The following is a 24,505-nucleotide window of genomic DNA, read 5'->3' on the forward strand; positions in this document are numbered from 1 at the left end:
CCTCCCTCCCTCCCTCCCTCTCTCTCTCTCTCTCTCTCTCTCTCTCTCTCTCTCTCTCTCTCTCTCTCTCTCTCTCTCTCTCTCTCTCTCTCTCCCCCTCCCTGATGGGTCAAAAGGCAGAGAGTACAGAAGAGGCAGAAGTTAGGTAAGTTTTTTTGGCAGCTGCCTCCATTGGCTCAGATCATGAGATGCCCTGTAAGGTCCAGTTCTGGTTTTCTGGTAATCTAATGCAGTTTAGATAAAACATAAACTTTGTGAGTTTTAACCCTGCACAGCATCATATATCAACTTCAAAAATAAAGCCTATGTGGATTTATGTATTATTATATATATGTATATATGAAAAGTGGAAACTCTAAGCATATTGATCTGGGCTCTCAAGAAAAAGTGATACAAGTGACAGGTAAATATATTGCTCGTTTACAGAGGGATGTACAGGTCATGTGGCTCACAGCCTACTTCAGGCATGTACTACCTATGCAGCTTCACCCTTGGATCTCGTTTCCTAGACCAGTAAAGTAAAGGGCCTGGATGAGATGATCTCTGAGGTCTCTTCCAATTCTGCACAAATGATTCTATGAGCATTTCCCCAAGAACAATGTATTTCAAGCAGGGCCCAAACTAGAAATTTCTGTACTCAGCCCAGGACGAATGGCATGAATTGGGTCCCTACTTGGAAGGGGCAGGGAGATAAAATACCAGTCTTCAGGAGTGGGGTGGAGTGGCGGTATACAGAGACCTCAGGACACCAATGCAAGGTCATTGCTTAGGAGGCTAACACAGGAACATATGGAAAGCAAGCGGGATGGAGGCAGAGCTCACTCTAGTTTGCCAACAATTTCTTTCCTGATTTAAAGAATTATTCTTACTAGCTGCTAAGCTCTGTTATTTGAACCTGCACATGCTGTCAGTGCCTTCCAAATTCAGTGCCCTGAGGCAAACCTCTGGTTGCCTAACCATGTTTATTGCTCTGCCCAAATACTCTTTGCTTTTGTCAGCTGTATAACCAAGATGCTTTTACAAGACCAGTAGGTGGAGACCAATTCCAGCTCAAGCCATTGAAGAATTTTCTTACAACCAAAGTTGCTCTAAAATGGAATGGATTTGCCTTGTAATGAGTACCTTATCTTTGCATATGTTCAAGTAGAGGCTAGGGGAACATTTGTTGGTGTGAACCTATAGTTCAAGGTGGGACCTGATCATTTAAGAAATTCCTTCCAGTTCTGTGAATCTATGAATCTACCTCTGTAAGACACAAGGGTCCTTCCTTCATCCTGGATTATTTTCCCTCAAGTGTAGTCTAAAACTTAGAGACCTTGGAAAAGTCACTTAGTATCTCCAAGCCTCAGTTTCCTCATTTGTAAAAAAAAGTGGGGGAGCTGTTATATGAGATAATCTTTGAGGTCCCTTCCAACTCTAGAATCTAGGAACCTATGAGGGAGAGATTATACCTTATTAAATTGAATGGGAGCTGCCCTAGTACAGCAGACAGTGCTGAGGTGAGAGTCAGGGAACCCAGGTTCTGCTCTAACTAGCTGTGTGACTTTGGCCAACTCATTTAACTTCTCTGAACCCCAGTTTTCCCATCTAAAAAATGAAGAGGTTTGATAGACTATACATCATATTGATATCATAGTTATTTGTAGACACAGAGTGATTCTTTCCAGCTCTAAATCTATGAAAGCCAAAGGTCATGCCCCAAGACCAGTTATTACTATGTCTGTGTGACTATAGGTTTAGGTATTCTTTAGCACCCATGATAGCAGCCACCTCTGAGAAGGATAAATCTGAGCCAGAGGTCTTTCCTTCCTATACCAATCTCTGGAGTCTTTAGTGTATGTGCTAACTACATTTGGTCAGAGGATCCAAAGTAAGAGTTCAGTCAGGGTGCTTAAAGGGAGGAAAATAATACAACTCAATTTATGATGCTTGCTAAATATGCTGTGTAAAGAGTGCCTATGGAGATGCCTCAAGGTCATCTGATAAATGAAGAGATAGAACAAATCTCAAGTAGGCTTTCTTTCATTTCCACGTGAAATAATAAAATGTTTTCCAGAATCTGATCCAGGGGACCTGGGCAACCCCAGGACCTTTCTGACATTTTTATGCTGAAGCCCCAAATTTCGATTTAGACCACTGCTTTAGCCATTGCAGATAGACTGGATGAAAAGAATTTTACCCCCTTCCATAGGTCCTTGGGAATTTTGAGTTTAGCCAGGCTGATCATTTCTCAAGAAATCACTTGGTCACCTATAATCAGATTAAAGCCTAAAGGAGAGGGTACAAAATGAACTAACTATGCTCTATAACCTCATGGTTGTGATCAAAATAAATCATAGAATTTTAGAAATGAAAGAGACTTTATTTTTTTAATTTAAAATGTTAATTTTATTTTTTAAAATATCTTTCCATGTTTACGTGACTCATTTTCTTAGAAATGAAACTTTAGAGATCTTCTAGTCTAAACATGTCATTTTAAAGATGAGGAAAGAAAGACCAAAACTTGGTAGTGACTTCTCCAAGGTCACCAAGGTAATAAGTGGCAGAACCAGAATACTAACTAACCAAGGATTAACTATAAATACAGTACTATTTCCTCACTAGGAGGCAGCTCATTGGATAGAATACTGGGCCTGGCATCAGGAAGACTTCAGTTCAAATATGATCTCAGATATTGGCTGTGTGACTGTGGGCAAATCACTTAACCTCTGTTTGCCTTAATCTACTGGAGAAGGAAATAGTAAACAATGCTGATATCTTTGTCAAGAAAACCCCAAATACAACATTCATGGTCTAAGGGGTCATGAAGAGAAGGAGGAGACTGCACAACAATTTTTACTGCCTCCCACAAACGTGCTTCAAAAACAGAAAATGATAGATGAAATGTCATTTTTAGCAGTAGTGGTGTTTTCATCTGCAAGCTGATCTAGCAGCCCCACTTCATATTAGTAGTCCATTATTAGTATTTAAAAATGAGTCAAGCTAGTCTGTTCTGAAAGCTGTAAGTGAGTTATTTGATGTTTTTTTCTCTATAGGAAGATATCTAGGGGTGACGCATGGAATGGAAGCTGGAGCAATAGGAGATGAATGCAGAGGTTAAGAAAGGCAGAGTATAACACAGGATGCTCTCAGACCAAGAGCTTCAGGGTGAAGCAAAAAGGAGGAATCCATAATAACTCTTGAGAGGTTTCATCCTGGCCTTGGTGCATTGTTAGACAAAGGCTTCTGATTTCAAATCCATTATTCTCTACTCCAAGACCACTGGTTCATTGATTACCTACTTTATTTTTGTATTTTTTGAACCCTTACCTTCCATCTTAGAATAAATACTGTGTATTGGTTCCAAGGCAGAAGAGCAATAAGGGCTAGGCAAATGGGGGGGTGGGGGGGAGGATAAGTGATGTGCCCAGGGTCACACAGCTAGGAAGTATCTGAGGTCAAATCTGAACCCAGGACCTCTTGTTCCTCACCACTGGCTCATTCACTGAGCCACCTCCATGCTCCCCTCATTACCTCCTTTACACAGATTTTTTTTTGTAACCTTACTATAATAACACACTACCATAGGAGCAGCATCTATGATTTAAGGGATCAATAAATAGCTAGTAAATTAATTTGATTAAGAGGAGGTGAGGCAGCAGCAACACCAAAAAGGCCAATGCCTCTTTCCCTGTAGTTCTGACAAGATCATGGCTTGACAGCTGGAAGGGGATCTTAAAGGTTATATAGTTCAACTCTCTCATTTTATGGATAAGAAAAGGGGTCCCCTAGAGGTTAATTATACCCAAGGTCAAAGGTGGGAGATCTGGGAATCCAGATCCTCAGATTCCAAATCTCCAGTAGGTTTCCTGGAATCGTGTGCCTTTCAGGTGCTAGGCACGGTTTCCTACCTCTAGTCCCATCGGGTCCTCCAACTAAGAATGCAGTTCTTCCTTGTATCCCCAATAATCAACTAGGGTGAGAGGGTGAGATAGAGAAAAAGGAGGTGGGAACTGGTAAGTGGGTCTCTCTCGAACTTTGATCTTGGCAGTGGTCACTGCAGAAACCAGACAGCAAGATCCAGGGGATAGCACAGCTGCCAAAGGGAAACGTTTCTATTTTTAGAGCCCACTTTTCTTTGTCACCTATAACCTCAAGACCTGTCTCCCCTTCCCCCAATACCAAGCCTAGAAAAGTTTCTGAGGACCTTTTAACATGAAAGTGGGTCTCAACTGAAAAGGAAAGTTGACAGGGTCGGTGTGGCAGCTCTGGGCAGGGGAAGCAGGGTCCTGAGGATGAAGGTTGGTGGGCTTATTCAGTGATCAAGTAGAAAAGCTGGACACTGGCCGGGGCGCGGGGGAATTCCCTGGGGCTTTTGGTTCCCCTCACCTATCCACTTGCTTCAACACAGGCAGGGGTAAGAGCCAGAACTTGGCTTTCCCTCTTCTTCAAGGCTTTTAAAGTTCTCCCTTTTCCCCCATTCCCGGTCACACGATGAAGAACGGAAGCCCCGCTTCCATCCTGGGGATTCAGACAATGTTTTGAAGTTAAAAATCACTATAGAAAATAAAATAACGAAAATAGGAAGAAGGCGAGAGGAGAGAGCGAAGAAAAAAGGAGGAAGACAGTGGAGAAGACAAAGACAGAGGGCAAGGGCAAGGGAAACCGGGAGAGGCTAGCTACAGCCAGGTGTTTCAGGGGTACCCCGTGCTGAGCCCAAGCACGTTCCGCCCTGGCCCGTCCGCTCCTGTCTCTGGCCAGTCAGGGCAGCTGCACAGCGCAGAGTGAGGGCGCTGAGTCACTGTCCCAGCGTCGGAAGCTGCGGCGTAGGGCTTGGGGGAGCTGGCCTTGGTTGGCATCCGTGAACTTTTTTTTTTCCTTTTCTTTTCCTGATTGAAGTTGTGTGCTGCCTCCCACGTACGAAGCTAGATCAAACCGCACGTACCGCATGACGGCTCCGACTGAGGTGTCCCCCATAGGCTACCCACAGGGGGCGCTGCAGTCCCGTCCAAGACAAGTCTTTGCCCGACTTGGCTCTGGCTGACTGGTGGGGGAGGTTCTCGGTCTTCTCCAGCTGTGCTTTCCCGGAGGTGCGCGGGCAGGGTGTACAGATCCGGTGACTTCTAACTTTTCCGGTGACCCGCGGCCCGGGAAAACCCCTCATTTAGAGACCCTTGAAAACCACCGCCCCATCTCTCTCGGTCACTTCTCTTGGCCTTGGGAGGGCTGGATCCCCAAATCCGGGGCTCGGTTGCGCAATGCTAAACTGACCTCACGACTGCCTTCCCCCCAGAGACTTGCTGCACAGCAGCAAACTCCACCCGAGCAGTCCAAGTTGTGACAAGGGGCCGTGACCTTGGGCGCCTCGAAGGCGCCCCGACCCAAACCAAGGCAGGAGCACGCGCCGAGGAGTGGGGGCGGGAGAGGGCGCCCAGGACTGATCCTTGACCTTGTGATCCTTTTAACCAGCGGGATTTCTGGATTGGGAAGAATGAGGTTTGTGGGCCAGCAGGTCACTTGACCCTCCTTAGCCCAGGGCCAAAAACCTGAGAAAGTCAAAGGAATATGAGGGGGGAAAGAATTCTTTCTACCTTGTTAAGAGAAAGAGGAATTTGGGTAGATCTCCACTTAAACCTTTCCGCCACCACCCATCAGAGTCCAATTCTTTCGAAAGACAATTGAGTCAAGAAGAACCATGTGCATCAATCAGTATTGTAACTGTTTATTAGTTTTGCTATTCGCCATATCATCACCTCTTTTAAGAAAATATAATATACAGAGACATGGAATTTCATTTTCCATCAGAAAGGAATGTCATCCACTCACGCTTTCTCTCTTAACACACTCACTCATTTCACACACCCATTTCACCCCAATATGACTGTGAGGGTTATACCAGTCTGAAATCAATCTGTGACATTCTCATATTAAAATTAACACAAGGGGAGGAAGATATACACTGCTTTAAAATGCCCTTATACAATATATAACGTACAAAAATAACTCTGATTTACAAACAAAAAAAAAACACCAAACTTGACAGCAAGATAAATAGCAGATAGTTTACCTCTCTATGAAAACACAGTTTAAAACGCCACCATTGCACTTTTCCTCTGTTATGAAAAGTTCAAGTAGTTACGAGACTCCCCGCCCGACAGGGGGAAGAAGCCGGCACATTCTCAGCTCGGGCCGCTTCAGCAAGTCCAAGTTCCCGAGATCTTCCGTTCTTCACACGGCACCAATCCCAGGCATCTTTCTCCCAGCCCCGGCCTCCTCTGAATGATTCTTCAGGGGACCCTGGGCCCGGCCTGGGTCCCCGCAGCTTGGATGGGGGCAGGAATCCGTGTGAAGCCAAGGGCGTGAGGACAAAATGCGACCGTGATTGGTTCCCACTTGGAGAGTACATTCTCAGCAAAAGTAGGGGAGAAGGAGGGAGCGCCTCTGTGGACCTTACACTTCCTGCGCTCGAGTTCTTCATCCCGCCGGACTGGCCTCCTCCTCACACTCTTGGAGGCCGGCCTGCCGGCGCCCATTGGGTGCAGGGCTGTGCTTTTGCCGCGGCTACCGCCCCCTACGTCCAGAGGAAGGCGGCCCCTCGAAGCAGCGCCGGGCGCAATCGGCTCGCAAGGCAGGCTGGCTGGCTTGCTGAGCGGCCAGAAGCGCGGCCACAGCTACTGCTGCCGTAGCAGTCCTGAGGAAGAGGCGATTGTCCGGACAGGGCTACCCTTGGCAAGTGAGCGCCTACGCCGGCGCCCGTAGCCCTGGGGGCTGATTTTGTTGGCGGGTGCCGAACCGTCCTTATCTTTGTCAGTAAGCTGGTAGATCTGGTGAGCCAGGTTCTGCAGGGTGCATGTCCCAAAACGGCAGCCGATGCGCAGGCTCTGGAAGTGCGGGAAACTATTCATGCTCTGGCGGTAGCGCTTGACGCGTATGTGGGCTGCGTCCGGATTGCTGCGGAACCGAGGAAAAGAGAAGAGTTAGATGGTCCGTAGGGCCCCCTCAGACCTAGGCTACCGGCCAACGCCGAGTTGGATCAAAACCTTAAGCCTAACCAAGAGAGCTTTAGCGAGGAACTGGAAGGATTCGTAGCCCCGTCGAGGAGCCTTTCTTAACTCTATCCTTTCCCCAATTCTGGACCCGAAATGGGACGGGGGCAGCAGATTCGAGGATTAAGAGTATTCCCCAGGAGGGACCCACAAATTTACCTGGGCTGTGGACTCCGTGAAGCACCCTTCACATCCTGGGGCCGAATAAACGTCTGGATAGGACCAGTCTTCACTTCGGCTAGGCTAGCGAGAGGATTGCCCGGCACTCGCAATTCCCTCTTTCCCCTGTTCAGAACCCATTTGTTCCATCTGGAAAACAACCAACAGCGATGCCATTAGCACCCAATGGGACGAATCCCACCGCCCTCTCCCCTTAGCGAGTGGCAGCATCAACACTGTGCCCTTTCCTTCTGTACCCTGAATTAACGGAGGCTTCCCCCCTACCCCCCCCCCCCCGGACTGTATTTCAATCCCTGGACCCAAGGACATGATCGGAGAAACCTTGTGGGAACTTACTTCTTTCTGAATTCGGAAGCCAAATCGAGCCGCGCAGTGTCCGCCCCCAGGAATGCGAAGGAGCCCAGGTAAATTAGGGCGACTGGCACCAGCTGCATTCCGGCGGCAATCCGATCACCCTGGATGAGAGGAAAGAGAACCAAAAAAGTCAATATCTTTCTCTAGTTTTGTCCTCGGCCTTAGCCCTTGCCCTGGACCTCACAGCAGCTCTAGTCCAGCCCCAGCTGGCTGAGCGCCGCAGACCAGTGGCCCCAGAAGTGTCCCAACCAAGTCCCTGCTCTTGTTTGCTCAATCACTTATCACTCCAGGGCAGATAAAGGCGCCTGCAGGCTTTGCATCCGTCAGCCAGCTGAGCTGAGAGACCCAGCAGGGAGGGGAGAGGTCCCCTACCCGGTCAGGAAGCACTCCCTAAAATTCTGAGCTTGGATCTCACTTTGAAACTTTTCTAGGCGCTTACTCTGAGAGGATATAAGACAGAAACTTTCCCTTAGAAGGGATTGTTAGTTTAGGATAACCCTGGAGCTTATTCCAAAGATCACTTGGGCTAGGCTAAGATTCCATCTCCCCTCCATCCAGAAGTCTCAGCAGAGTTGTCTGGAAGGCGCAAGGTCCTGAGTTTTCCGCTCTGCGACTTGCGAGATAATTAAAGCCCATCGCCTCCTATCCTCACCCGACCTCCACTGACACCACTCCAAACCAGAGGGTCCACCCCTACCTGCTGCTGAAGGTAATCCAATGAGAGAGAATCAGAGTACTCCTTCCCGGTCCGCCGAAGTATTCTTGAGAGCCCGAGACAAGAGGCGAAGAAAAGGCGCAGGAGCAGCAGGAATTCTTTAGGTCCCCAGATAAACCTCTGAAGTGTCCTGCGCTTGCCTCCTACTTTTATAGGAGCTCAGCCGGGGGGCGGGGTTTGCTGGGGGTTCCACTGTAGCCGCGGCTGGCGCTGCTGCTGCTTCTGCTGCTGTTAGTGCAATCACTTCCCTCTCCTTCCTCTTGTGCCTTGCTTGGAGGGCGCCAACACTCATACATTTCCTGCCTCCCCAGGGTAAGGAGAATGAGCTATACTCCTGGGTTAGGGTAGTTTGGGTAGCAAGGGGACACTAACCCAATGCTTCTTCAGCACCGGGCTTCAAGAATGATCATTGATGACTGGGAGGCCTGCTCTTCCCTACTCTGTCCACACCAAGTCATCTCCTTTTGGAGCCCCTGCTTACCTTCGTGCCCCGGCGGGATCCTAGTCCCCAGCTAAAGAGACGGGGCTAGCCCTCAGGAGCCAAGGAGTTAAGGTCTTTGGCACTTTCCTCGGGTTTCCCTCTCCTCCACCTGTAAGGTTCCTACTCTAGAAAAGAGGCGTCTTGGGAAGCCCTTGAATTCGGCTTCAGGTGTGGTAATGAGGGGAGAGGATGGGAATAAGGGAGCTTTGGCAGACATCACCTAAAAATGTCTGAGACACCGGAGTTCTAGAAAAGTCTAGATGGGTTTGGAAATGGGCACGAGATCGAGAAAACTTGGGCAAGAGATTTTTCTGTGGGAAAGAGCTTGTTGAAATATCAGGTATTTTATTCTAGTGTGTAAATCCAGGACAGAAAGCAAGCCCTCTGTCTTTGTATGTGTTAAATTTGTGATGTTGTTATTGTTCTGTTTTTTGAAAAGTGTAGGGAGGAACTGGTTGGCCTTTGGCCAAAAATTTCCTACTATTCTTGGGACCCCGAAGTCTTCCTCTGAGGTAAGGTAACCGGCAACAAAGCGAATACCCGGGTGTCTAGGCAGGACCTTTTCCTAGGATGAGGACCTGGAGCTGAGTCTTTTTGGGGACATGAAGATGGTAACCAGGAAATTGAGTAGTTTTGCAGATCACTGTAAGTCCTTATAAAATCTTTAAAGGCTGTAGAGTGAGATAATGGAAAGGAAAACTGGACTCCAGGGCCAGCTCCCTACTTTACAGCCCTGTGACCTAAGGCAAGTCATTTGCCTCTCTGAGTCCTTACTTTCCTCCTCTAGAAAATGGTGGTGTGATTATTAATACTGTCATCTTGCTCTTGTCCGTGAACTCTAAATTACCGTCTGTATTCTTGTGTCCTTCTGGTTCCTCACTTCCCTTTGCTTCTGACTTTTCTTCAGCAGGTGGTCCGAGCCCTGACTCCTCACCTGCTATCTAACTGGCTGCCCATCAGGGATTCCAAACCTTCTGGTTGAACAGGTGCCTCTGTGGTCCAGAGCTCCGCAGCCTGAGCCACTTCCGACCCCTTCAGGAAAGAGGGCAGCTGGCTTATGACAGCGGCTTTCCAGGCCTCCTTTTATGTCTCTGAATTGATTCTAAGGTGAATGGAAAGGTCAGCTGGCTCAATGTTGCATTAGAAGGATCACCTTGGAATGAGTCACTTGTGCTCCAGAAGAAAATTTCTGGTTGCTGTGGAAAGGTTGGGGATGCTCCCCTCACTTTCACCCACCGGAGTGAGGTGCAGAGACAACCTCCGGATTCCCGCAGCAGGTATGGAAGAGTGGCTTCCCGGGTGCACCCGAGGCGAGGGCTCTTTGGGCAGTCGACTCATTAACTTGGACGGGGCTCAGAAACGCCCAGCTGTGCTGGTGGGGGCAGGGACAACACTCACCGCTCAAGTATTTGATTGCCTACTATGTGTAAGATAGGTTCATCTCTTTAGTTTCTGCCCTTTTGCTCATCTTCCTCCTTACTTTAAATGTGCCTTTCACTTCCTTTCTCTGTATCCTTCCCGCTTTCCTAGTTCCCCCCCCCCCTCTTCCTTTCCCTCTTCCATTCTCCTCCCTATTACAGAATTCAACACTGAGCACAGTAACTGGCACATAGGCTTTTAATAAATGTTTATTGATTGAATTATAGAATGTTAAAGCAGGGGGAAAAAACAACCTTAGAAATTATCCGGGCCCCCACCTCTCTTACAGAGAAGGAAACTGACGCTCGAGCAGGTAAAGGTGTTGAGATAGGATTCGAACCTAAGTCTAAGGAATGATTACAAATCTCTTTCAGTCCCCTGCTTGTTTTAACTTCTCCCATCTCTATCTTCTTGCTCCAGAACTGGTTACTTTCATTTGTGTCCTTCCATTGTCCCTGCTCAGTCGTCACCTTTGGGAAACGGGACTTTACCTTTGGGGAGCTGGGTGCCTGGACACAGTCAAGTCAAAGGACCACCTGACTGTCTCAGGCAGAAGAGTGGTTTTAACCCACGTTCCAGTGAGATTGCTCCTTGCGTTGCTAGTAAGAAGTCTGTAACGAGTAGGGTTGAACTGCCAAAAGCCGGTCTTCCAACTCCGCTCCTGCCATCAGCCGTCCGGAACCCTACACTCCCTTCCAACCCCGCCCCACAGGGGAGTGGGCGAGAGCATAGAGCTCACCTCGAGTTTGAGCTAGTGTCACCGAGGAGGTTAGTTACCAGCGGCCGGTAAAGAGCTTTCTCCGAATTTTAGAGGAGTCTCAGCTCGGAAACTAGCTGGGCGACTCTGGACTAGTTATGTCATTTCTCCAGGTATCAGTTTCCTCCTCGATAAAATGGGGATGAAAATGCTTTACAGTTTTTGGGGTTTGGGAGAAAGCGCTTTCTAATTAGGGCTGCATAAAGCTGTAAGTTAATATTCCGCCCCTAGCCCCCCGAACGGGTGGGGTGGGATGGGGTGGGGCGGGGAGTGGTGGTGAGGTGAGGTCTTTTAGGACACAGTTGGCTTTCAAGTGAGAGTTTCCCTTTCCTTTCCCGCCAGCAGAGAATTAGGCTCTGGGAAGGCACCTTCTTCCCCGCCCCGCTCCCCAGTAGGGGGTCGGCTGTCCGGGAATGTCAAACAACAAAACTGAAACTTGGCACGTGTCTTATCAGTCCAGGTGCACTTGGCTGCTCCTGGGACGTTAGATCTGAAGCTAGGAAAACACTTCCCCCGCCCTAGCCTGTCCCGGTCCCCTAATTCAGATGCTTTCCTGCTCCAAAGAGCGACCTAGCTCTGGCAGGTTTGTTTGCGGGAGCTCCCGCTGCCTTCTGGAGCGAGCTCGTGTTTAACAAAGCTCCCTGGAATTTACTTTGGCAAAACAGGCACGCTGTGTGGGATCTACTCCTCTGTGGACATTCAACGCTTTTAACCACTTCATTTCCCGCCTGCACTAGGGAATCTGTGCTACGCATTTGGTCTGGTCTCATCCCCACTGAAATGTTCCTTGGGAGAATTCAGATCTTTCTTTCTTTCTTTTTTTTACCTGTACCTGCTTTCATCCATTAGGTAATTCTGGGTGTGAATTCAGACTGAGCAGAAAGTCAGTCTCCCCTGAGACAGCCCAGAGCTCGGGAAGTGCAAGAAGGAAGAAAGAGGTAAGAAGGAAAGAAAGAAAACCTAAAGAATGGTTTTCAGATTTATGTAAAGAGCCAATTGCTAGTTTACACGTATGAGAGTTTCAAGAATCTCAAGAAGAAATTCCAAGTAGATTTCCTCCCCTGCCCCCCATCCCCATCTGTGGGATGAGGATAGGAAAAAATATTTCAATTTAGATTATAAATTCCACCAGTTTTATTTAAATGTCATTTTTTTTGTCTCTCTTAGTGCCTATTTCAGGACTTGCTATTTTTAATAAGAAATGTCTGTTGAATTGACTTATTTTAATCAGCAAGAGAGAGTTTTTGGAGTCTAAGACCCCAAAGGCTCAACAGGTCAGCTGACAAAGCAGTTGGGACCAGTTACAACAAGTATGCATATTTAACGCCCCACTTGCCCCTTCTGGACTTCTAAGAAGAGGGAGGAAAGGATCCAGGGGAGCTACAAAGAAATATTTAGCTTAGACTCATTATTTCAGTGTTTCAGAAAGGCCTTACCTTAAGTGCACATCAGACATTCCTTGGATCAGTTACCTTTAGAAATAGAGTTACTCTGGGGCACTATGAGATTTAAGTGACTTTCCGTGATTCTGGGGTCAGTGTGCATCAGAAACATTATTTTAAGTAAGATACATATGAGAGGCAGGCTGTCTACCACTATACCAGGATGCCATCCATAGCTATACCTATATTTATATATACTATATCCAATCTATATCATCTCTATCTACCCAGATCTATATATGTAATATATATATATAAGCACACACACACATATATATATATATAAGCACATATATATATGTTTACATGTTATCTATGAAACTTTTACCAGCCCTCTAAGTGCTTCAACTATCTTAACCACCTCTTTTTCTCTCTGTCCTCAGTTACATGCACAGAAAACAAACCAAAAAACCTGGCCAGTACTTTTTCCTCTATCTACTGTTAAATGCAGCAGAGTAGGTGAAGGACTAAACAACTGTTTGTGCCACTGCCTACACTTTCTATAGGCTTCTTTGGATTACAATAAGAGTCTTGGTCACTTCTTTAAACTGGTGTCCAATTCAATATTGAGAACACACCCTGCAGAGAAAATTAGGCTAAATAATTCAGTGTTTGAATTATGTGAATGACAAGCTGAGAATAGAATATTTGTTTCTTTGAAGAGGAAAAAAGAGCTTTTGATGTCCATTTGTTTCCATTTAACTTGCTATACTGGGGTAGGGTTTATACTGAACTAACTTCGGAGGCAGTTTGAAAGGTAGTGTTATATATAAAGCTCTGAATGGCCTTTAAAAACTGAGAAAATGGATAGGAAAGTGAATAGAGACTGGACCTGGAATTTCACTGGTAAAACAATTAAAGACAGGGAAAAGTGGAATGGGATTCTCTGGAAGCTAATGGCTTCAACCTCATGGAAGTTTCAAAGGAAAGCCTGGATGTTCACTTATAAGGGATTTTGCAGTGAGGATTCTGATTCAGGTACAGGTTGAATTAAATTCTCCATCTACCAATGAAAATCAGCACTTCTCTGCAGTTTGTGGCCTTAGAGAAGAGCTTAGACCCTTGAGAATTTAAGTTCCTTCCTTGGGGCACTAGAAATGTCAGAGGCAGGAATTGAATCCAGCTTTTCCTAGTTTGGATATTCAAGGCATTAGAAAGCATACTGAAGGACCTCGGGGTGAAGAAAAACCTACTTTAATCCCTTTAGAGAAGACCACCTTCCTCAAAACCTCTGGAGAACTCTGCTTCCCAAGTCCCATTCACCCCATCAGTTTAGTGGGATAGGGTGGTTCTCTGAAACTACTGCATAAAACAAATTAAGATCTCAAAAGTCTCTTAACCCAGTCATGATTTGTCTTATTTTCCACTGACATATAGGATTACTGAGACTTGTTCACAATTAAACTAGATAAGGAGCCACCCTGAAAGCTTAAAGGAGACATTGTATTTTTTTTTTTTAGGACAAGTACAAGCATGGTCATTCTTGACATAACAGGCAGTCAACATGAACACATGAAACTCCTTACGTCAGGAAGTAGAACAAACATGGTAAACAAAGTACAGATTAGGTAATAGGGACTAGATCAGTGGACAATACAGCCAAAATAGCTTACAGAAAGGAGGAAAAGGAATTGGGGTGTGCAGCTCTTCCTCTTAGGATGAGGTTAGAGGGAGAAGCTGCCATTGGGTCATCGGCTTCTACCAAATATCAGGGATAGTGTACGGGACTAATTGATCTATTGATTTCACCCATTTCTCCTATTCTTAAGTGCTTATGACCTGAAATATATATGTATTCACATATACTTATATTCACATCTGTCCCCATGTGTATATGTACATTTACATACCAACTAGGTGGCATAGTAGATAGAACTTCAGGCTTGTAATTAGGATGGCCTAAGTTCATATCTAGACTTAGACATTAGCTTGTGTGACCTTGATCAAGTCACTTAACATATTGGTCTCAGTTTCCTCATTTGTCAAATGCCCTAATAAGAATGCCTACCTCTTAGTGTTGTTGTGAAAATCGAATAAGGTAATAATTATAAAGCACTTAGCACAGTTCCTGGTATATAATAAGGCCTATAAAATATTAGCCATTATTAATTATGTAAATATGATTAATTAGAGGCAAACCAAGGCAGGATTATAGTGACTTTTCAAAGGGCAAAGCCTAGTATCTTCTGTAGTGTAAACCTCAGCTCACCAATTTGTTCAGCAGACACAAACCACAGGAAGTAGTACTTTGAATGATTTTAGGGAACTGGCCACTTTACCCACAAAAGGCAGCAGCTCTGCAGTAGCGGGAAGTTGGCAAGCCTCCCTTCTTTCTTTATCTTCTTGCCATTTCCGCCCTAAAACAAGGAAGGAGATGCTTTGGGTCCCAGAGACTGTTGCCTCTTTCATCCTTTGCTTGGCCCTCCCGTTTCTTCTACAGGCTCAGGGGGAAACAAATCTCCATTTGTTCAGGCAGCTAGTGAAAGGTAGTGGTGTTTTTGTAGATCTCAGGGGATTTTCTGGCCTTTGGCCAACCGGACTAATCAGGCAATGTTGTCCAACTCTTATCAGCCTCGGCCTCCTGGCAGCTGTTGGCTGGGGAGCAAAGGGCAAAGCTACTTTATTTGTATATGCAATATTTATATGTACAAGGAATGTGTCCTCATATAAGATACATATGTGTACATTATGCATATAAGTACCAAGCTGAAACCAGATTTGGAAAATCGCCATATAGGGCTTGTCCGAGTACCTTGACGAGGAAGGGGATATTAAAACAAAGTTATTTTAAACTGACACTTTTGAATTTAAAAGCCCCAGAGTTAGAAATAACTGCGTTCAAAGAAATAGTTTTAAAAGATATCTCCCCCACCCTTAAACCTTTATATTCTTTCTTAAAATCAATACTATATATTAGCTCCAAGGCAAAAGAGTTAGGCAATGGGGGGACCAAGTGACTTGCCCAGAGTCATACAGCTAGGAATTGTCTAAGGTCATATTTGAACCCAGGACCTCCCATCTCTAGGCCTGGTTTTCAATCCCTGCTGCCCCACAACAGTGTCTTTTGCAAAGCAATTACGTTTTAGGAGAGATTAGGAAGGATATCGCCAGTCTCAAGAGCTGGAAGATACTATGGAAGTCATCCAGTCTAACTGACACCTAAACAAAAAACCGTCTTCAACATACACACCCTGCAAGTAAGTGACTATGTACTTGTGCTTGAAGAACTTTACACAAAGGGAACCCACTCTACAGTTTTAATTATCGGGAAATTTTACATGAAGAGCCTAAATCTTCAACTTCCTCCAGTTATTCCTAATTCACAGAATATCACTTTCTTAAAATATTTGTTACAGGGAAAAGGAAGCAGATATTCTCAGTAAGCACTAAATGACAGAAGCAGAAGCTGTGTGTGGAAGTTACCCGGAGGGGTGGTGGTGGCAGAGTTCAATTTAATTTGAGGGGATGAGGAAGAGAACCGCTGAGAGCTGTCGAAGGAACAGTGAACCAACGAAGCGAACTCTGCGCATACTTTGTACGTGGAATGGAAATTTAGTGTAGGCTATCTATAAAGATCCCTTTCGGGTCTGAGAATTTAAGGACAGGTTTTCTGATTTGGGGATTAAATAACGTCGTACCCCGCGCTCGGGCAGTCTTGGTCTGACAACTGCAACCTGCACCTGAAAAGGTTTGGTGTAAATATCCAAGTAGTTCCAAGCTGGATGAACTCAAATTGCTGATTGGTGATAAAGAGGAAAGGCAGAGTTCGAGACCTCAGTTTGTCCATGAGTTTTACATCTGCAACCCGACCAAACGGTAACGACAAAATTCTGATGACCACAGTCGCTTTTCTCCTGGAGCGCTGGGATCAGATAAGTGCCCAGAACAGTAAAATGGCACGAAAGTAGAGGGTTCAATAGAGAGCTAACTGGGTCGCAAGAGATGTCCGTCCCAGGGACCTGCGCTGGCCCCCAGGAAAGCAGGGCTGTCCTGCGCCCTGGCACAGTGCCTCGTGGGGCCTCAGCCTGCAGCCCGGGGACGGGACGGCGCAATTCCCCGGCCCACTCCGAGGTCCCAGAAAGCTCGATCGCGGAACATAAACAGGAAATGAGCGGCAAAAACCCTGGCGGGGCAGATTCCAGGCCTCCAGCCTTGGAGCTCTCGTGAGCCGCCACCCACCCCGTTCGGATCCCCCTCTCCGAGTGGGCGGGGGAAAGAAAAGGCCACGGCGAACCGCAGCTACTCTTAGTCCCGGCGCAGGCCGGGATCAGGCGCGGGCGGGGGAGGAGCAAGGGCGGCGGGGGGAGGGGTGGGACTATCGTAGCCCAGGCTGCGTAGCTCCAGGGAAGCTCGGGGAAGCGGAGAGGTGGGGGGAGCCGAAAGGAGGAGCGAGTCTCGCGCGGCGCGGCGCCTGGCGCAGGCGCAGAACACACCTCGGTTGTCAAACATGGCTGAAGTGCCGCCGCTGCCGCCGCTGCTGCTGCCGCCGGTAGAGGGAAAATGCTGAGCGCTCCCGGGCCGGGCGGGCGGCGGCGGCGGCGAGGGCGGCGACGGGATCTGGGTCCCGCTTCCCGGGCGCGGGGGCGGCGGCGGCGATGGCGCGGCTGGCGGACTACTTCATCGTGGTGGGCTATGACCACGAGAAGACAGGTAAGGGCGTGGGGCCGGCGCGGGGCGGGCGGGCGCCGCCCCCGGCCCCTCCCCGCCTCCTCCCCTCGGCCGCCGCCCCCGCCCCTGCCCCGGACTAAGCCCCGGGAGTCCGCACCGGGCCCAACGGCCCTGCAGGGGTGCCCGCGTTGCGCCGGGCCCGGGCCAGGGGCTTCATCATTCGGCTCTTCCCGAGCGGGCCAGGGGCTGGGGTTGGCGGGCTGGATCGGGGGCTGAGCTGACCAGCAGCTGAGGGGAGGGCAGAGTCTGCCCCTCCCTAACCGGAGGGATGAAGGGAAAGATGGAAAGCGGGGCTTAGGCCCGGCCGGGTCACAGCCCCGCACGGGGGCGGGGCTGGGGGTGCTGGGAGGTGGGTCGATTGTGCTGGTATAGGGGATGGCCCGATGGGAGGTTGACCCGTCCTGGAAAAAACCCACTGACCTGAGTCCGGAGTGAGTGCTGATGAATGATGTTGGAGGGGTGGCCTTGGCTCCTTGCAAGTTTTGATGGATCCTTCTTGCACCCTCATGCTTCACTCTTGGGGGCCCTGTGTAACCAATTACTTGTGGAGACCACATAAATGGGAAGAAGTTTAGAGATAGTGGTATATGTGTGTGAGAGTACCTATCCAATGTCCAGTTCTTTCGGGAAAGGGTAAGAGGTTTCCAAAATGAAACAATTGAATGTCACTTAACAAGGGATAGTAAGTTGGACACTTGAACTTTTAATTGCATGTTTTCTTTGTTCTCATATGGGAAAATATAGCATTTCGTTCTCTGTAAAGAATACCTTCCTAAACTTATAGCTGAGTGTTTTTCCTAAACTCCTTCCTCTCATATTTATAGAATTTAGGAGTTTTGTAAGGATTCTTGTTTATCTTTGTGTTTTTATGTCCATAAAAACTAACAGCATAGTTAACCCTAATAGAGTAAGAAGTGGAACATAGAAAGCTTGTTTGTTTTAACATAAATATTAGAAAGGAAACTTAAAAGATGATCCAGCAAATTCCTTCTTTTTCATTTTACAGTGAAGGAAACTAAGTAAAAAAGAGTTTGTAACTTGGCTTTTGGCCACCACCCACATGTTAGAATAGGTGTCTATCTCAACTGTTGCTTTTCCCATTTAGCTGTTTGTTCCTTAGTGTGATTTCTGTGTTGGAGCTTCCCTATATGCCTTCCGTGGCGACTTTGTGGCTTGAGGCTTGGATTTGGAGGCTGGAAGACCTGAGGCCAAACCTTGCTTTAGGTACTTTACCAGCTGTATGACCCAGGTCAGGTTTGCCTCAGTTTTCTCATTTGTAAACTGGGGATAATGATAGCACCTACCTCACAGGATTGTTGTGAGGACCCAATGAAATACTATGGTTAATCACTTTGTAAACCCTAAAAGTGCCATAGTTATGTTACCTAATATTATCAGTAATAATATTTCATCATTGCTTACCCCTGACCTTTATAAGAATATTCCCTTTTCTTTAAAAAGAGGATCTAACATAGTTTGCAATTGGAGAGAAGGGAAAGCGGTTTATTTACTATGTGCCAGTCATTGTGCTCAGTGCTTTACAAATATTATCTCATTTGAACTGTCAACTTGATATACTATGGAAGTTCTTCAGTGACAGGGTAATGTAAAGTGGCATCAAATTTTTATTTGCTACATTGTTTCATCATTTAGTAGCTTAAATTGAAACTTATATACATTGTATAATATGGAATCTTGATAGTGTAGTCAACTAGTTCTATGTTTGACATGACTTTATTTTTAATAATACTTTGAATTTCAATAATTTTTAGAAGTTGTAAAAAATAGACTTTCTTGCAATGAAAATTCAGTCATTTGTTAAATAGGAAATTATCAATCTTTTAGTTAACAAACTTTAGTTTTAAAGATTCCTACCCTCCCCCCAAACTTTGTTGCCTAAACGTTTCTAATTGCTAACCACAATAACCACCATAATGATTAAATATCAAGAGACCTTGATAAAAGAAGATTCTTCTGTCATTGATTTATTCCATCTTACTAGAATTATATTGTAAACTCCAAATTCAGTGTCTTTTTCTTTGAGGTTACTTTGTAGTTAAATATATTTCCATCTTCATTCTTTTTTTTTAACTTGACAAAACTTGTGAGTTGTATTTATTCCCTCTCTAAATGAGACTCAATTTCTCTTTTCCAGGTTCAAATAAGTTCTTTTGAAAAACTTCTGTACCTTAAGAAAGAGAGTATAACAATATTAATGCAAGTTGGCTGTGGATTTTTTTTTTAGGTGAAAAGCTCTCCCTGAAAAAACACTGAATAGTTATATTAATGAGAATACACTTTCAGTGTAAATTTTATTTTATGCAATTTAAGGGTTATGTGTATTATTTTTTGCTTCTCAGTTTTCTTGAGTGTAAAAGCTAATATAGATTTTTTCAGTTTTAATTTAATTTTTTTTTTACTATACATAGAAACAATTTTAAACAATTGTATTCTGACATTTAGCTATCTAGATTATCTCTCTCCCTTTCTCCCCTGCCCCTTCCCCACATAGTAAATAGTCTGTTACATGTTATAGCAGTGCTGTCATGAAATATATATTTCCATATTCCTCATGCCATGAAATACATATCATACATACCAGAAAAAAAATCACAAAGGAAAATAAAGTGAAAAATGGTATGCTTTGATTTGCATCCAGATTCTATCAGTTCCTTCTGTGGTTAGCATTTTTCATCATGAGTCCCTTGGGGTTATCTTGGATCCTTGCTTTGCTGAGAATAGTTTAGTCTTTCACAGCTGATCGTTATACAATATTTCTGTTACTTTTTATAATGTTCTCCTAATTTTGCTCACTTCACTTTGTATCACTTCATATCAGTCTTTCTAGATTTTTTTGAACTTAGACTGTTCATCATTTCTTATTGGACAGTAGTTTACCATTACAACCACTTACCACAGCTAGTTCAACCATTCTCCAATTGATGGACACCCTGTTTCCAGTTTTTTGCTATGACAAAAAATATTTTTGTACATACTTTTCCTTTTTCCTTGATCTGTTTGGGTTATAGACCTAGAAGTGGTATGTATTGATGGTCAAAGGGCATGCATAAAATTATGGCCTTTTGGGTGTGGTTCTAGATTGTTCTACAGAATGTGTTCACTCTAGTTTTAATTAAAAATTTGCATTGTGTTTTTGACAGTGTTTTGAATTTTGATTGCTTTAAAAGATTTTCCACTCTCTCCTAATAGATGCATTCAATTTACTATTAAAAAAGTGGTATCTTTTAGGGGGAGAAAGCATCAAATTGACATGACTGAATGGAATACTTGGTTATTGATTTTTTATTTTCAACATATATTTGTCACATATTTGAATGAAAGTTAAGACACGAATTCCTGCATTTTATAAGAATTTAAATTTAGATTTTATGCTAAATATGAGAATTCTAAAGCAATATTGTGGTCACCGATTTAAAAATATTACAGCTTAAGTCAAAATGACTATTAGCAGCTTAATTTACAAAGAGGTGGAAAGAGTGAAAGTGGAAAAATGTAGACAAAGAGACAGAAATACTGCCTCCCTATAAATGTCCTAAGTTTATCCCTAATGTCTCCATATGGCAAATGTGAATCCCAAAGCGAATTTCACCAGAATCCAAAGGCCCAATTAGGAAGCCCAAATCCAAATAACGAGGAGATGCTGAAGAATCCCATGAGAACTTTCAGTGCACGCGTGGCTAAAACTGCCAAGAATCTCACCAGAACTCATGCTAAAGGGAGTGTCCCACTAAAATGCCTATGAGAGAGGGTCTCCTCAACTAAGAACCAAGGAAGGAATCACTCCACTCCTGCCAACACAGAATCCAGGGAAAGAGTCTCCTCCTCCAGTCTAGCTCACCAATGCAGAGAGCCTGACTGAATCTTTGAGCTGGCCTTTTAAAGCAGTTTTCTCCACATCATTTCCTGTCACTCTCCCACTTTATAGGAACCAATCACAATCTTTCAATTTGCCTAGCACTGCCCAGGGAGTAGGCAGTGACCTTTGGAGGTGTAAGTGACTTGGGAACTCTCTTAGTGTCAAGTAGGGGTACTTTAAGTTCTTTATTTGATTACCTAAAAATAGACAAGGGGAAAGTTAATCCTATCTTCAAAATTTCTAATGATAAACTACACTTTTGGGAGGATATAGTTTCTGAATGTTCATTTACATCAGTACATTAAGTTTAGTGACTGTCTCATAAGTTTATAGTATGATAATAGTATTCAAATGTTTTTAAAAATCAATTTCTAGCTTTCTTTAGGCACTGACAGTTGAGAAGTAATTTTAAGTATAGGGTTTATAATCTTTATATCACAATTTCCTGTGATATTTTTCAGATCCTTGATCAGTTGCTATTACCTTATCAAATAGGCATAATGGTATCTCACAGGAGTATTATGAGGCTTAAATGAGATAATGGAGATGAAATCTTCTGTAAACAATAAGGTGGTATTTGTAAAATGTTACTCTTTTCAATAAAGTATATACAGTGAAATCTGAGGTTCAAGTCTGTTTCTGTCTCAAAGTACTTGAGATTTCTTTGACTATTGTTCAATTGCCAACTCCTAGAGAGTAATATGGTTCGTTTATGATGTTACTACACATTATAGAACATTGAAAGCTGACTTGACATTGATGAGTAATTATGTACAGAGCATGACAGAGACAGAAGTGAACTAGAATCCAGTGGTATCAAACTCAAATAGAAACAGTTCCGTGTAGTCAGTATACTGACTTAGAAAAGCACAAATAAACATTATCTGTTCCATTTTTATTTTGCTAAACATTTTCCAATTACATTTTAATAAGATTCCTTGGAGGACTGGCCACTTGGCTACTTACAACTTGTTGAACCAGAGCTTGACACCTCTGACTTAAGACAATGGAGGTAACTGGAATGGAACTTGTGGGTAGTAATATTGACTTCAAGATAAAGGGAGTCCTTTAGGAAGAAATTTCCTTTAGGATGCTGTGCAAGGATAGTCTAGGGTTGGAAATAAAGGTTTTTGAATCATTTCAGCAACTAAAACTTTAAGCATCTACTGCATGTAGGTACTATTTCTAGACTCTGCAGAAGGTAAACTGTTTAGATAGTCCTATCCTCATGGAGTTTAGATGAGGGTATACAAAAATACATGGACAGCTGGAATGCATAGCATTAGAGTGATTGGGTTCACAGTTGGAAGAATCCTGAGAGATATGGAAACTAAAACCCAGAGAGGTTAATTACTTGCAGGAGGCCACACAAGTAGCTAGAAGAGCCATAGTTAAGATCCTCGTCCTTTGATTCTAAATCTAGTGTTCTTCCCAGTACTCCATATATAATCCAATTTAATGAACATTTATATTAGGCTTTTCCTATATTACTGTGTGAGGTTGGGGTGGGAGAAGGATGCTAATGATGGAGGATCAGAGAAGGCTTCATGGAAGAGGTGGCATTTCAGTTGAAGTTTAGATATTGGGTAGAAATTCAGAAAAGGGGAGAGGGGAGACTATTCCAGGAACAATTTTAACAAAGGCACCAGAAAGGGGTTGTAAAAATTAAAATTAATATGCAAGAATTTCAATATTATATTTTAAGAGATTTATTAATGATCATTAGAAATAAAGGAATAAAAAGGTAACAAAATAAAACCATGTGTCCATGGCTAATATTACCTGTTCAAACCCACTCCACCAAAGTCATGACAGTAAGCAAAGAGATGGAGACCAGGAAAATGGGCTCCTGGGAAATGCAGTGTTTTAGGGTAACAGATTTCCAATTACACAGGGTCAAAAAGGTACATTTGTCTAGTTTGACCAAAGTACATTGGAGGAAAGAAATGAGGACATGAAAGATCAATGTCATTAGATTATGAATGACCTCTGCCAGGCAGAGCTTTCTACATGTTTACCCATCTTCCTCTTTTGCTCCATTCCTGAGAAGACTTTCCTTGCCTTCTACTTGTGCCCTGATTCCCATACCTTACTGTCCCTCTAGGAACTTACTCCTTGAAAATCTTTTTCCCTTCTCATTTAATTACTGGCTTTTCCCTTCTTTCTTAACATCCTCTTGTCCTTAAAAAATCATCCTCTACCATCTCCCTCATCTTTTAAAAAAAAAAAATTGTTCTCTCAAAGCATTTCACTAGGATCCTCTTCTCTTTCTCCATCCAAGAACTCCTAGAAAACATGATCTATAGCACAGATGTCAAACATGCTGCTCATCATTGAAGTGCAGCTTGAACCAGGTTAAAATGTCATTAGGAAATATTTAATAAAATAAATTTAAAAAACAATAAAGCACAAATAACATTTTCATACTAAGTCAGGATACAGCCACAGGTATTCTTACATACAGATTAGAGGCTCTCATTGATCCACACTGTCTTACTTCATCAATGTGAACTCACTCTGATGGGACTTCTGACCCCACTAGGTTACCAGTGATTTCATAACTTATAAGCTATAGGATCATAGATTTATTTAATTTCTAAATTTTATTTTAAAGTATTTTTCCAAGGTTACATGATTCATGTTCTCCCCCTCCCCTCTTCCCTTCCCACATCCAGAGCTGACAAGCAATTCCACTGGGTTATATGTGTGTTATCACTTGATATTTATTTCCATATTATTCTTTTTTGTTATAAACTTAAAAAAACCCAAACCCCCAATCCTCTACCCATATAAACAAGTGATAAATCATATGTTTTCCTTCTGCATTTCTATTCCCACAGTTCTTTCTATCGATGTGGATAGCATTCTTTCTCACAAGTCCCTCAGGATTGTCCTGTATCATTGCATTGCTATTTAGTAGCAAAGTCTTTGACATTTGGATCATAGATTTAGGTTGAAAACTTTAGATCATTTAGTATCTGTAGATCATTCTCTGCCTCTTGTCCTGTTTTTAACAGATGAGAGAACTGAGGCCCAGAGAGATTAGAGGTTAGGTCACTTGCTTAGGCCCATACCAATAGGTCCTGAGGGAGGATTTGAACCTAGGTCCTTTTACTTTAAACCCAACATGCTAGTTCAATGACTTTTTTAGTTTTCTTCTTCTGCATTTTTTGATACATAATCATCCCCTTATTCAGATGTTCTTCTGAATATGTACTCCATTTTTGGTTCCTGTGATATTGCTCTCCTGGACCCCCTCATACCCATTTGTTAGTTTCTTTTGTTGGACTTGACTCTACTTCCAAGTGTGGGTCCCTTCCTCTTAACTTCAAAATGCGTCCCTTCTCTAGCTGTCGCCACCAAATTTATTATTAAGTTTTCTTCTTTGTCTCAAGTCTAAGCAAAGTCCAAATCTATATGCATCTAGCACTAGTCCTGAATCAACTATATATTAAAATCTCTACCTATATAGCCTCTCAGCACTTTGAATTCCACATACCCAAAACTAAACTTGTGTTGAGAGTTTTTATTAATTTTTCCTTTTTTTATATTTAAGAGGAAAAGGAGCAATATTTTTCAGTAAGAGA

General features: G+C 44.0%; 2 protein-coding genes across 5 annotated transcripts in view; one reads left to right on the plus strand and one right to left on the minus strand.

The window, feature by feature from the left end:
- Positions 1-5,681: 5,681 nt before the first annotated feature.
- On the minus strand, positions 5,682-8,414 carry ADM (adrenomedullin). Its single transcript, XM_001379402.4, has 4 exons — positions 8,257-8,414; positions 7,542-7,660; positions 7,185-7,334; positions 5,682-6,930 (listed from the first exon to the last, which is right to left on the minus strand). Exons 2-4 carry the CDS (start codon positions 7,637-7,639, stop codon positions 6,651-6,653), a joined length of 528 nt encoding a protein of 175 aa, XP_001379439.1. The 5' UTR covers positions 7,640-7,660; positions 8,257-8,414; the 3' UTR covers positions 5,682-6,650.
- An 8,369-nt stretch (positions 8,415-16,783) lies between these two features.
- SBF2 (SET binding factor 2) overlaps positions 16,784-24,505 on the plus strand; it is a 522,987-nt gene continuing 515,265 nt past the window's right edge. For all 4 annotated transcript variants that reach the window (XM_056802096.1, XM_056802098.1, XM_056802099.1 and 1 more), the window contains exon 1: positions 16,784-17,023. In XM_056802096.1, the coding sequence (XP_056658074.1) occupies positions 16,969-17,023 (55 nt within the window). In that variant the 5' untranslated portion in view covers positions 16,784-16,968. The remainder of the gene's footprint in view (positions 17,024-24,505) is intronic.

Source organism: Monodelphis domestica, chromosome 6 (assembly GCF_027887165.1).
Source record: "Monodelphis domestica isolate mMonDom1 chromosome 6, mMonDom1.pri, whole genome shotgun sequence".
Classification (NCBI taxonomy): Eukaryota; Metazoa; Chordata; class Mammalia; order Didelphimorphia; family Didelphidae; genus Monodelphis; species Monodelphis domestica.